Genomic DNA, 15330 nt, shown 5'->3' with positions numbered 1-15330 from the left:
ACAGAGCCCCGTGGGGGCTTGAACTCACGGACTGTGAGATCATGACCTGAGCTGAAGTCGGACGCTTAACCAACTGAGCCACCCAGGCGCCCCAAGAAAAATCTTGAAATGAAAGGTTGACTAAATTTTTCTAACACTAAAAATAAATCTGTTTAAAGTCTAGAAGATTTCTCTGAACAATATCCAATCTTGACAGTTTTAGTGGAAACTTGCCATACTTATACTACTTTTGTACCATGTAGATCTGGCAACTGATTGTGTGTTTCACTGAGAGAACACTAAGTCATTAGTTATTCCTAACAAAAATCTTCTCACAAAATTTAACATTAGCTACAACTTTCTAAACCATATCGACATTAGTAATTACTTATATGTTGGCCATTACATGAATTATTTACTTATGTTTATTCAAATACAAATACATACATAGGAAAAAAAATAGAAGTACTGATACATGCTACAACATGAATGAAACTTGAAAATATTATGCTAAGTGAATGAAGCCAGTCCACAAAAGACATATACATGATTTCATTCACAGGAGATGTCCAAAACAGGAAAATCTGTAGAGATATAAAGTAGATTAGAGCTCAGAGAACAGAAAGGTGATAGCTAAAAATATGCAGTTTCTTTTTGGGGTGATGAAAAAGTTGTAAAATTGCCTGTAGTGGTGGCTCTACGTATCTGTGAATATACTAAAAACCATTAAATGGTACATAAAAATACATGTGCAGATATATTTAAAACTTTCACATTTGTAGAAGAAAGCAGAGAACTGTACAACAGAAAAATATTTGAGGATGTATAAAAATAGATTCCTTATTGTCATTCTTACTGAGGTCTCTCCTACGGGTTCAGAGGAAAGAAAAATTCTGCCTGTCTAGCACCCTATCTTGTTTTATAGAAATTAGCTATGTGTTTTCTACCTTCCTCCTCATTCCCCAACCCAATGAGTTCTGGTTTCCACCATCCCACCCCAAAGGAAACAATTTATTAAAATAGCCAAGAATTTCCTAATTTCTTAATTTAATGGACTGGTTTTGGTACTTCTATTTTCATGTCCCTGTGTTATTTTATCTTCCATGAAACAGCTCCCCCCATTCAACTCCCTGTCAAACTTCTAAGATAAATGTTCTCATGATTCTTCCATTTTTAGGACTTGGTCTCTTCCTTTCTCATCTACCTTTTCTATCCTGTCTTCCCACAGAATTTTGTCCTTGTCATTTTAATCCTTCTCAAGCTTCATCTCTACAAGTGACTCCCAAACCTATTACTCAAGTTTCATATACTTGAAAACCAGAGCATTTTAACTGCTGAGAGATCACATCTCCTGCTTTTTCATCTGGCACCTCAAACTATACTTAAAACAGAACATGCCCGATTCCACTCAGGCTTGCCCCTTACCCACTTTCTCAGTTAATGGGACTGTTAATGGGACTCAGTTAATGGGGCTAGCCAGAAACCTAGTAGCTATTCTACATCATAACCATTCTATATCCAAATCATCACTATGTCCTGCCTTGATGCTTCCTAAGTATCTTTCAAACATGTCCTTTCCTCTCTATTCCTCTCTATGGTGTCCTATCCACATTCTTTGTTGGCCCCTCACTGCCAAAGTAATCTTTCTAAAATACCTATACCTATTATGGCATTACCCTATTCAAAATTCTTTAGTTACTCCTCAACTTAGCATGCCATACTCAGTACTTCTTAAATGATGCACTACTCACTATTTTTCATTGTTCATTACTGTCTTAAAGATCTCTTTAGGATCCCTGGCATCCCAGCAGCACTGCATACTCAATGGGCTCACCACCCCACAGTGTTGGTACAATCCTAGGTCGAGAACAACTGGATATGGTCTGTCTTCATACCTCACCAACATCTTCCCCATCACTTTCTGGAATCACTTACCACATGCCTCCCTGCTAGACTTTCCTTGGATATACCACTTCCTCTCTCACACTACTGTGCCTTGTCAGTGCACTTATATCTATCCTAGAATGCCTTTCTCATGCTTCTCTATACGGCCAGCTTGCTTCCACTTAAAACACTATGAATTCATGGCTCAGCCCAGGCTTATTTTTTCAGTGAAGTCTTCCGATATCCTTTCAAAAAGAGGTTGGGGCCCCTTCCCTGTGTTTTTATAGCACATCCAAAAACTTCTTTTACAACATCAAAATTTAATTTTAATTATATATCCTATGTTTTTTCCTAGCTCAGACATGGTGAATACTTTAGGGTAGGGATTATATCTCCATCTTTCTATTTACAGCGTTTTTAGCAAAAAGCTTGGAATATGACAGATGTTCAGTAAATGCCTGTTCAATGAACTAATGGATTAATCATTCTGTTGTGACCAGTGAGGAATAAACTTAAACTGAAGAAAAAAAAAAGTCATGCAGACTTGTCTTATTTTCTTCCTCACCCCATACTATACTCCTTCAACCCCATTTACAAGGAGACCACTTTTCATTTTGGTGGTTCTCTTTTTGGGGTTTATGTTAAATATACAACAGTAAACCAAGATGATATTGAATACAATAAATCCTGAATGAAAATAAAGATTATCTTGAAGCATGACACGAGATAAGCCTCAAAGAGACTAGAGAGAGTTATTCCTGTTATCCTCCATATGCATATACCCAGAGAAAGTGTTTTACTTTCATTTTAATGGACGTTAAAGAACTAGCACCATGTAAAGCTAATATCTAGAGGAGGGATTCTTAGCCTTGGAGTCTTCTACCCCATGAAAGTGTTAGGCAGATATTTTGTAGATAAGGCTTTTTGTGGGGAGAAGGCCACAAAGGGGTCAATGACCTGCCAGAAAGTTAGAGTGTATTCATTAGTACCCTGGCAACACAAAGGGTTTCACAGTGACCCACAAAAGGACCTTAAAAATCTTTAGGTTGAAGGTTAATACACAAGAGTGAACAAAAATTCTGCATTTAGTCAAGTTCAAAAACTCAAAATGAATACACTAAGTTCTTATTTGGGTGAGTGTATTATTGTAAGGGAATTTTTTTTTTTCTTTTCCACGATTCATGATTACCTCTCTACCTCAATTAAGTGTCAAAATATCTTGGTGATTCTGTATTTCCAAAAATTCCTACAAAAAGAATGAATTATTTTTATATCATGGGACATGAAAAATGAAAAAAAAATATTTATACATGTGCATACAGTAGACCAACAACATCTTAGCCCTAGGAAACTAAAATGTTTCTGGTGTACTTCAAACACTGCAATCTTATTCTAATATTCTAACCCAATAATGAAAACAAACATAGCAAAATTATGGCACTCCAAGCAATGTAAACCTTATAAATTTAATTTTTACCTGGGATTGTTTTTTAATGTATTTACTAAAAATTCATGTAGATCTATGCCAGTTGAATCAGTGTATTCTTGACTGGAATCTAAAAAACAACAACACAAAAACCCAGTATAAAGTTGTCTGAAAACAAATCCCTTTCCCTTTTACACATGATGCATATTTTAAACAAAATGAGATGCCCCACATGGGAAAAAACTGACAAGGAAGGAAAAGGGAATTTACGATGAACTCAAATGACCACAAGCTTTCTACTCCCAAATAATGAGCATGACAAAGATTGATATGACCGCATGTTCATGCATATTCTTAATTTTTTTTCTCTCACACATGCCTGTTTAATTTACTCTAAAGTCTTTAAAGATCCTTTTATATACTCACCACAATTCTCATGATCAAAAATGCCTCAAGTGAAAAATTTGAATGAATTAAATAATTATCCATATTTAGCGCAAATTAAGACAGTTTAGTTCAGTTAAGAACATAAGTAGAGGCAATAGTTTGGAAGTAGGTAGGAATTCTAGTTCTGAAAAAGTATTTAGATTTGATCAGGCCTATCACCAAAGGCTTGCTTTCAAAATAGTTTTTCAGATATTCATGTTTACATTCTTCCCCTTAAATATAATATACTCACACTGTTCATAATACTGGCCAATGTAACTGGTTTTATAAATTAAAGAAGTATTGTCATTGACTTGTAATGCTAGATGATGAAGTTCCTTGAAATTTGTTATGAAAGATAAACATTCTGGGTTTCCAAGAATATTCTTAACGGATACTGCATATTTTGGCATCAGCTTGTTGTATCATATAGAATTAAAGAGTAATATTATTTTTAACAGACTCAAGTATTCAAATCATAGTGATTCCAGTATTTCATTATGAGAGACCAATAAGAGGTCAAGATAGTTACCTGCCTCAGTGATTTTGGCATATGTTGCCGTTTCTTTGGCTGAAGCATCTTACTGATGTTCAGATTTGTGTTATGCCATTTTGCCCAGGTGAGCAAATTATTTTAACATCCCTTAAGTCTGTTCTGTTATCATTTTTACTAGAGATATATTATACATAAAGTTTCAAGGGATAAAGGATGGAATTATTGACAGTAAAATTAAAATTTTGTTTGAAAACAAATAAATTGCAAACCTCTTGATAACATTTTTCTGGGTAACTTATCACTGGCTTTTTCTTTTTCTGCTTCATCTTTTGAGGGCTTCTCCTCTTTTTCAAATGATTGCGTTAACTGGATCTGAATTTTCTCCTGTTGGAAGGCAAAATCAGTTATAAATGAAAATATAAAGCAATTTAGCTAATACCACACATTTATATTTTTTGAGTAACACAAAACTGTATGGAGGAGAAAAAGGATAAAGATTTTTATGTTAACTAATTAGATTCTTCATACTGGAATACAACTTAATATTTTACCACTTATATCAAAGTCTTGATAGAAAATGTTAAAATTAATGTTCTGAGTTGAATGTATCAATTTAAACATGTCCTCAAAATTACTTTACAGAACATAAGATATTTTCTATGTTACTCTGAATATATCTACTTGTAAAACCCTTGGAGGGTCAGAAGCAAGGTCTTCTTAGCCTATTTTTGTACTGGAGATGCCACTGCCAAACAAAAGAATAATGATCATCAATCATGACAATAAGAACAAGTGAGCATCAAGCCAACACTTAACAAAAAAATAGTTTTTTGAGTATCCTTTATAATCTCACACTCTTCCATTCTCTTGCCATATAAAAATGTAAGTACAGATTTTCCAAAACCAAATCCACACATCTGATTATTTTCTATTTATGAATGACATATTACTGTTCCTCTTTCAATCACCACCATGTTTTAGAAAGGTTTCAAACAAGATTGTTTTCCTTCTGGATATGTAATATTTAACCCTGTGAAGTAATCATATTCTGTAAAATAGAAAAAGGAATTCTACATTCCATTTCAAAAATAATAACATTAAATGTAATTTCAGAGCCCAAAGAAATTACTGGAAATCAATTCACATAGCCTAAAAAGAAAAAAAAAAAAAAAAAAAAAAAAAAAGTCACAAATCTCTGTTTATTCAAGCCAAGACATAAAGGTAGAATAATTTCCAGACCATTTCTACTAAAGACAGAGGTATGAATGACCTTTTTGTAGACTAAATGATACTATTATTTATTGATGAAAAACACTGATCAATTACTTCACTTTTCTAGGTGATGGTTGCCATGGAAATAGGTGTAATAAATCAACATCAAAAAGGATATAAATTTCAGGAGTTGAACTTGCAGTCACAAGAATTTTATTAACCTTTTTTTACCCATGTAATTTTTTTTGGAAAGAATATTTGACAGAATTTCTGGTCAAATATATGTATGTACTTTTTCCTATAGGGTTGCTGACTGTTATTTTTATCTTTGTTCTTCTGCTTCCTATTTCATCTCACTTCAAATTTGGGCTTAGAATATAGGGCACAAGCTCTGGATTAGCAATTTTTAGTAGAATGATGAACATCTGCTTTATGCCCTCCTTTGTCTTGCTTACCAAACTTCATATATTAATCAACTTCATACATTCATCAATTGGTAAAAGTCATTCTTCTCACTATGACTCATTTTCTTATCCACTTTCCTTATTCTATTCCTAAATGTAAAACAGATATTTAAAAATGAATCCCAGAGCTATGTTTCAGAAGTAGAATATTACAGAAGTTTTCCTGACTTATAGATTTTACTCCTAACTCAAGAATAACCTACAGAATCCAGTTGGAAGATTGCACATTTAGGCCTTCACTAAAAGCAGCTTCCACTGAGTATCAGATTTCATTTCTAAATTCCCTTCCCAAAGCCCTACATTTTAATTACAGATATTAAACTATTCTGTCACGATGAACTGTATTTAAAAATACGGTAGGCTTCATACACCAAGGCCTTGCTTTCAGTTGGTACCAAGGCCTTGCTTTTAGTAGCAAATCAACGAGACATATTCAAAAACCCAGTAGTCCTTTTAAACGAACTCTTCTGACTATAAATAATTGGAAGGATAGCAACATCTCCACAGGAAGCTGTAATGCCTTTACTCTTCATTCTGTCATTGACATCTGTTATTGAGGTCACTTCCCTCTCATAAGCTCTCATCAGACACAAGTGACATCTCTTTTTTAATTGCCTCTCAACCTTTTGACTAATGAGTTTTATTCCAGATTAATTCCTCAAAAATCACATTCTGAAGCAGGCATTATTAGTTGGAAAGTGTCTCTACTACCAAGAATTAGATACCAGCACATTTCATGGGAAATAGTTTATTTTCTAATTCTCATTCAGGTGCAATTGTTAAGCCAAGGCTTGGAAAAAGATGACTTTCTACTAAAAGGAATATCTTTTGCTCTGAGAGAACAATAATGGGTTATTACCTGAAAATAAAGAATTTATTGTACCCAAGAGAAACTGAGAAAGAATCTAGTAAGTGGAATACCGAACTCTGGCATAAATACTTTATTCATCATTCATATGCTATAACTTAAGTTTCTGAACTTTATATAAACAGAAACATTGTGATAAAAATGTATACATTAATATATAATGTACACTCTTGATATTAATTTTTCACATGAATTTTCACTAGATATATTTATGTAGCACTATGAGAATTTTCCCTCCACTATTTTTCAGATCAGGTTAAAATGTACAAAGATCACCTTATCCTTTTTCTCATCAAGTATGCACTTTTTCTGTATTAACAGTCTAATTATGAATGACCCTTTTCATTTCCTCAATATCCTTGGACTAATTCCAGGAGGCTAAGATGGTGTAACATTTTGGCCAACAGAATGAAAAAATGAATTTTCAAAAAAATTACAATATCCACCGCTCCACCTTGTACAGGTGTATTCTTCACTCTTACTTGTATAAAATAACTTTTAAAATTGCTATTTCAAAAACAATTTCATTGATTTCTTCCAAAGTATACCATAACTCTCTAGCCTTATTAACAACCATATAAAAGCCAAAGGTTAACATTTAAAACATGTTGTCTAGGCAATAGTTCTTAAGAAAACATTTGATTGTGTTTCTGCTTCTTGCTAGAAAGTTCATTATTACTAAAGCGTATCTATTTTATAGAATAAATACATAGAGCTATCTTTTATCTATGTAGTTAAATCTTCAATAAAAATCATACAATTTGAACACTATGTTCCTGACACTTGAACAAATTTCAAAGGAAACTAATTTTTATACATTCTTCGTTGACAATAAATAATTTATTTTCAAAACCTTCCTTTTCTTGTATTTTGGAAACAAAGAAGTGAAGTGGTTTTAAAAAACCCAACATGTTCTAAATATGTGACAACTATCTTTCACATCTATAATAGGCTTTTGAGGGCATCAGCTTCTAAATCAAGGCAAAGTATAACAATCTTTTTTTTTCTTTTGAATTAACGTACAACTGGCATTTATTTAAAAAAAAAAAAGGTTGTACAACCTATCATGGCCTTTTCCCCCCCCTTTCCTTGTTTTAGTCACAGTTTCTTAAATAACCAAACAGTTGCTTCAATTCTTTGAAAATTATTATTGATACAGAACGGGATATCAGGCTGCTCAAACTCTTAAGAAGTAGAACAAATCACCAACAGGCAAAGTTATCACACTGATAAAAACATTGGTAAAGCGTCCTAAATTATTTAGGGATAAATGTCCAAAGGTAACATGAGACAAAGATCAATGCATGGCTAAGATTATCAGAAAAGTAAAGTCATAGCATTAAAAAGAATATATAAAAGGCAAACTGAACCATTTGCTTGAACCTCAGTTGTTTAATATTTTACAGGCACAGACAGAAGAGAAATTAGAAGTATTAAACTATTATGGCCAACCTAACTAGAAAACTGGCTTCAGCATGCATTCAGGTTAATAAGTAAAATAATACATCAAGCCAAAGTCTTGGGTAGTCTCCTCTTCACACACAAGCAGTAAGTGTTTAACAAATTTATAAAAGCCAAAATAAAAAGGGCAAATTTCATCACAGTTATGCTCAGAAGTACTACTTAATATTTTATAACTTTCAATAATAATTTATAATCCCTTAAAGTCATCTTCCCAGTTAATTACATAATCCCTAAATTTCTCCAGAGAGAAACCACTGCACCAAGCCTCAGATTGAAGCAATGAGGTTTTCCCGACTTTTATCTGTATCTTTGGTGGTATTATGAAATTAGCTTCACTCATTTAAAATAAAGCAAACAAATGAAAACACATACATAATGCACACACATGCATATACAACTTTTATTTAACCTTATGAAAAAATACTCTCCAGGAAGCAGGTTATTGTACCATGCCTTTAAATAACAATTTTTTGTTTTTGTTTTTTCTTTTCTTTTTTTTCTTTTTTTTTTTTTTTTTTACCTGGTTCTCCTGTGATATCTCTGCTGTAGGGGGTGGTGGAGATTCTTCACACACTGCAAGGCTCCGAACTAGCTTTAACTTTGAGCTCGACTAAAGAGAAGTATTTAAAATTAACACTACATTTCACAAATCTAGGGCATATCCAAAAGCCCCCTAGAGTTAAAGTTTCTTTATAGCTTCTGCCATGTATAAAAGTAGGTGAAATGCGCAAGTTAAATATATCATTAAATACCACTAAAACCCTTTGTTAAGAGGGAAAACAAATATAGTTTTGAAAACTACAGCAATAGCAAGAATGGGACTAATTCCAATTTCAAAAACCAAAGAACGGTGAGAAAGCCATTTTCTCTATAGATAGAGAACCATTAAAGATATAAAAGCAATGCACAAAAGCGACTAGGCAAGACAAAAACCCCAAATAAAACAAAATAAGCTTTCTGCCCCAAACAAAATATGACAAAACTAAACTGAATGCAGCGCTGTATGAAAACAAGGATTCATCAAGCATGAAGGAAGGCCCTTGGCATGCCAGCACAAAATATATTTACTATACCTTAGACCTTTTTCCTGTCTGTCCAAAGGATTGCAATGGCCGCTGAACACACAAGAAAGATTCGTATTAAATTTCACACTGAAACAAAATGTTTGTTGCTTAATTCATAATCCTAAACCACAGAGAAACTACCTGCACAAAGTACTGGAAATGAGGAAATCAAAGTTGGTTTTAAGTAAAAAAGTATTGATTCCTCCCAGAATCACACTTATAGAAGATTCTCTAAAATCCTTCTGTGGGTATTTTGGTATTTTCTTTAAGTCAGCAAATGGCCAAAATTTCCATGTTAACTGAGTTAAATGGAACTTATAAAGTAACTAATTAGATACACTAAAATAAAATATACTTCTTAAGAATTTTATAACATATTACATTTTAGCTAAGGTGAGGGAAACATACAAACACACACACACATACACACACACACACACACACACACACACACACACACCTGAGGAATTTTAAGTAGCTATGCTTAGAAAAGTTTCCAAACTTACTAAGAATGCTTTAAATGCACACTGAGTCAGAGTACAACCACATATCTACTGAGTCTTTTTAACACTATAAAGAGGCACACCACCAGTTTATTAATGATGGAATCCTTTTTGCCTGGTCTAGGGTAAGGCAAAGAAGCAGAAAGAAAAGAGGGCAGTTACAATATGCATTTCATTCAGCATGACTGGAAGATCACACGACCTGGACACCCGCTGGGACAACCAGCTCTAGTTTGTGATACCAGGCTCTGGTTTGGGAAAGCAGCTGAAGTGCCTATGAAATGAAGCCAGACAGGTTTTAAACACTTTACTTCTTCCCACCTCCTTCCAATCTACCTCTCAACCCCAATCCCCAATAGGTATCTATCATCCATACACATTAAAACCAGGAAGCTAGTTTGGTACCAAACATAAAACAGGTGAAAAAGTCCTTCTTAATACCTAGATTAGTATGCTTTGCATATGAAAAAAAAAAAGCCACTATTTCATTCTTCCACCCAAAAAAGCCTTATGTAAAACCAACAGAAATGGGAATCTGGGGATTCCTGGGTGGCTCAGTTGGTTGAGCATCTGACTCTTGATTTCGGCTCACGTCATGATCTCACTGTGGTGAGACTGAACCCCGCATCAGGCCCCATGCCGGGCAAAGAGCCTGCTTAAGATTCTCTCCTACTCACTCACTCTCACTTTCTGTCTTTCTCTCTCTCGAAGAGGAAGAAGAAGAAAAAATGAGAATCTGCAGTACCAGTGTGTCCTGGTACCCATTTTGTATCCAAAGTTCTTGAAATATAAGAAGCACTATATTTTGGGGAGTTTTGACTCTGGATTACCAGAGTCATTTAGCAATAACAAAAGAAAAATAGAAAAAATAAAGAAGAAAACGGCATGGAAGTGCACACAGATGCATATGTCAGTGCTTCCTGCCTATGAGACCTTCTGCATGTCTGTACTATCTTCTGTTTCTATTTACTTTCCTCTTTAATTTGTTCAAGAGGATTTCTGACAGTCTGTACTGATATCTAAAAGCAGAATTAAAAAAGTTATGCTACATAATGCAGTAAGGACTTACAGGCCACAAAGTGGGAGAAAAATCAATAGATGAACACTAGAAAATCCACATAACTAAATGAGGTCCAAGGCACTAGAAGGGAAAAGAATTTGTGACTTACTCCCCTTCTCTTAAACCCTTACAATTTTAAGCATCAGGAGTACAAAACTTTCTATTGAAAAATTAAAAAAAATTTTTTTTTAATGTTTTACTTATTTTTGAGACAGAGAGAGACAGAGCATGAGCAGGGGAGGGACAGAGAGAGAGGGAGACAACAGAATCCGAACCAGGCTCCACACTCTGAGCTGTCAGCACAGAGCCCGGCGCAGGGCTTAAACTCACAAACCATGAGATCATGACCTGAGCCGAAGTCAGCTTAGCTGACTGAGCCACCCAGGCACCCGTCTATTGAAAAATTTTAAAAGAGATGATTAAATGGCAAGTACAAACTGTATTTCCTATGTAGAAGGGTTGACTTTAAATTTCTAGCTTTGCTTATTAGTAGGTGATCCTGGTCAAATTTTTTTCGGTTTATTCTCATCTGTATAAAAGTTCATATGATTTGTACTAATTTTCAAGGCTCCTGAATAGGTTCAATTAAACAGCAGAGTAAAAAAGGTGCTCTGTAAAACCCAAAGCACTATATATATGTAATAGATTATTAAACGTTAGGAACCTAACATGTCAGAAAACCTATGTCCTATTTCTAATCACTAGACCTAAGATTTAACTTAAAAAAAAATTAAGTGGGGATACTGTATGTTACCCCTACAGTAATTGTTTAGAGTTTTTATAGACTCATACATGCATTCACCAGCTCAGTTTTAATTCATAAGGAACTTTTGATAACAATAAAGATAAAAAAAGAGGTAAAATTATCTCAGTGTGATTTCATTTATTTTAACATGTTCTGAATTCCTGCTTGTATACATGACACTGCCACACACTGGGCTACACAGATGAATAAGACTGTTTCTGGTCTCAGGAACCTTACAGTCCAAGTTCAGGATTACTAAACAGTCCACCAGAACCCAAAACCTTCAGACTACTACCGGTGACAGACAGAATACTAAAGATGGTCTCCCCATATTCCAATCCCCTGATAATTTAATCAAACTCTAACCTAAGTAAAGCTGTGAGGGGGTTTTGGAGACGTAATTAAAGTCCCAATTCAGTCCATCATAAGATACAGATAATCCAGCAGGGTTTGACACATTCATGAGAGCTCTTTTAAAGCTGAAAGTTTTCTTTGGTTGGGAGAAGGGCAAGTCAGAAAACAACGGGTGAGAAGGACATGACACACCAGTGTTGGCTTTGAAGATGGAGAGGCCATGGGAGGATTGCAGGCAGGCTCTAAGGAGCAGAGAGTAAGCAGCCCGTGGCTGAGAAGTCAGCAAGGAAACGTGGATCTCAAACTTAAAGCTAGCTGCAAGGAACTAAATTACACTAGCAACTGGAAAGAGCTTGGAAGCAAATTCTTCCCTGAGTCTCCAGATAAGGGCCTAGGCTGGCCAACACCTTTGAGTTTGGCTTTGTGAAACCCTAAACAAAGAACTCAGCTGAACCCAACTTAGCTTCAACAGAACTATGAGTTGGCAAGTGGATGCTACTTTTAAGCATCTAAGTTTACAGTAATATGCTATGCTGCAATAGAAAACTAATACACTACTCCATTAAATAGATTATAAAATGCCAAAGGGCCATTATTCAATAAAAATCAGTTATAACTTCACTTCAAATAGCAAAGAACTGAAATTACATAATATATACGTAACAACAAAGCAGAGAAAACATGTTGTGTGTATTAACACAAACAGCCTTTGTTTTATATTTTGGTATCATTTTGGCAGCCAGATTTGACTTTAAATAGGAATAAAATTATTTTAAAAATGTATCTTTTTAAGGAATAATTTTTACTTTTTCCTCATTTTTTTTTAAATTAGTGAAAAACACACATAAAATTTACCATATTAGCGGTTAGGTGTACAGATCAGTAGTATTAAATGCATTCATAATGTTGTGCAACCATCACTACCAACCACATCCATAACTCTTCATCTTGTAAAACTGGAAGTTACTCTATTAAATATAACTCCTCATTCTCCTTTCCCCAGCCCCTGGCAACAACCATTCTACTTTGTCTTAATGATTCTGACTACTTTAAGTACCTCATAAAGGTGAAAGCACATAGTATTTGCCTTTTGTGACTGGATTATTTCACTTAGCATAATGACCTCAAGGTTGTAGCATGTTGCAGAATTTCCTTCCTAAGGCTGAGTAATATTCAGTTTTATGTATATACCAAAACATGCTTACCCATTCATTCATCTGTTGATGGATCCATATGAGGTGATTCAATGTTTCAGTTATTGTGAATAATGTTGCTATGAACGTGGGTGTACAAATATCTCTTCAAAATCCTTTTAATTTTGGGGGGGGGACTTAAAAGTGGAATTGCTGGATCACATAGTAGTTCTATTTTTAAGTTTTTTATTAAATGTTATGCCGTTTTCCACTAGTGGCTGTCCCATTTTAAGTTCCCACCAAGATTGTACAAGGTTTTAATTCCCCTACATCTTGCCAAAACGTGCTTTCTGGTTTTTGATATCCATCCAAATGGGTATGAGGTAGTATCTCATTGTGGTTTTGATTTGCTTTTCCCTAATGTTTAATGATGATGTGTATCTTTTCATGCACTTACTGGCCATTCATAGATATTTGGAGAAATGTCTATTTAAGTCCTTTGCCCATTTTTGAATAGGGTTGTTTTGTACTTGTGTTTTTAGGAATTCTCTATATATTCTGGTTATTAATCACTTATCAGATACATGATTTACAATATTTTCTCCTATTCTATGGGTTGTCTGTCTACTCTGTTGACAGTGTCTTGTAATGCACAATTAAAAAGTTTTTTTCATGAAATCTAACTTGTCTTTTCTTCTTTTGTTACCTGTGCCTTTGGTGTCATAGCCAAGAAATGATTGCCAAATCTAATGTCATAAAAGTAATCACCCTCCCCCCATTCGAGATTTTGATTCACATTCCATTTGGTATCCTGATTAGAGTAAAAGCAGTGAGAATTATGCTTTACAAACACTGCATTATTGCAACATCGTGATATGGCTTTAAATGGATTGTATACGAGAAAAAATAACACTGGAATTAAGGCAATAACTACATATGCAAACCAAGCACATTACTCTGACACAGCCCTTAGTAAAAAGCTCTTTTGATTAAGTGATAATTGATATTGCTGCAAGCAGGTCAGTCACTGAGTTGAAGGATAAGCTTTGAATGGCTTCATTCATTTAAAAAAGTACTTCCTACTGGCCCACCATGGCCAAAGGAAGCCTCTGCTAATCTCCACTGGTGTCACTTGCAATCACTGTGCCTACAATCTTCTGATACACCTGACTGAACATCTGTTTTATCTATAAAAGATCGATCTCTCCAGTGACCTTGATCCTGATCAGGGTGGAGACATCTGTGTTGGCACATTTCATGGAATAGCAGAGCCTCTCAGTAAAAAAAGCAAGGCGGTTCAGGGTATAGTGGAAGATGGGTCTTCAGACCACTTTTAATTCATGGCCAACACAGCTTAACAAATCTTGATTAGCCATCCTGGAATAAGCCTCCACGGTAGTTTTTAGCTGAGAGAAGATATTTATGGCAAGAGTCATGTTAAAGCAAGATTCATCTGTCCCTAGTCTCCTCTCACCTGCTTGATAGAGATGCTGAATATCTTCCTGAGCCAATTGGTAGTATGTATGCATATGAGCTTAGCATTTTATTTTCCCCTTCCAAAACCCATCCATCTTGAGAACACTCTGGCTATCTTATCTGACTCTCATTAGCCAAGTCTCACTAATTAGGAAGCAAACTCCAGCTTTGGTCAGGGATGCCTCTTGGAGTGTCCTCAGTTTTGCAAATGTTGTAGCATTTACAAGACTCAACAAAAAGAGCTTGGGTTCACTATAAAATGCACAGAAACACAGATGCTGCTTTTAGGATAGTTGGGCAAAAATAAGCTTGGGAAAGATGACTGAGTTATCACTGCTCTGGAAAAACCACATGGAGGTAGAAGGCTGGAGGTGACTCTTGGTTATCCACTGGCTCTCCAAGTGACCTGGGCGTAGATATCTGGAAAACGGAAGGGGTGCTCAGATAAACTCTGGGAACTTTAGCTGTGACTGTTTGAGTTTTATGAATTTAACTACAAAATGGTAAGTTACTACCTTGAGCATCTCTAGTGGACTCAGGATCTTTTTTGGAAGAAATGTCAATGGGATTAACAGAGGGCACGTCTCTTCCAAGGCATTTCTTCCTCGGGTTCTTAAAGGGTGATGGTGGTGATGAATACCTCCACTGATGTCCATGATATTCAAATGGAAACCCATCCAGCCTGAACCCAAACACACACTGTCTGGGTCTGGCACCAGAAGACTAATATAGTCTTGTCTCGGATCTCAGCATCAACTCCTTTCTTGAAAATGCCA

At 35.0% G+C, this 15330-nt stretch overlaps 1 protein-coding gene across 9 annotated transcripts in view; it reads right to left on the bottom strand.

Annotated features, from left to right (window-relative positions):
* R3HDM1 (R3H domain containing 1) overlaps window positions 1–15330 on the bottom strand; it is a 210220-nt gene that overhangs the window by 104834 nt on the left and 90056 nt on the right. For 6 of the 9 annotated variants that reach the window (XM_032594395.1, XM_032594394.1, XM_032594396.1 and 3 more), the window contains 4 exons: window positions 9293–9334; window positions 8740–8829; window positions 4481–4595; window positions 3341–3419 (listed from right to left, as the gene is read on the bottom strand). In XM_032594395.1, coding sequence (XP_032450286.1) covers window positions 3341–3419; window positions 4481–4595; window positions 8740–8829; window positions 9293–9334 — 326 coding nt within the window. The remainder of the gene's footprint in view (window positions 1–3340; window positions 3420–4480; window positions 4596–8739; window positions 8830–9292; window positions 9335–15330) is intronic. The other 3 variants (XM_032594401.1, XM_032594398.1, XM_032594400.1) reach the window with 1 other exon arrangement.

The sequence above is a fragment of the Lynx canadensis genome, chromosome C1 (assembly GCF_007474595.2).
Source record: "Lynx canadensis isolate LIC74 chromosome C1, mLynCan4.pri.v2, whole genome shotgun sequence".
Taxonomy (NCBI): domain Eukaryota; kingdom Metazoa; phylum Chordata; class Mammalia; order Carnivora; family Felidae; genus Lynx; species Lynx canadensis.
Note: the sequence above shows the minus strand (reverse complement) of the source record. Positions and strands in the feature narration are given on the sequence as shown.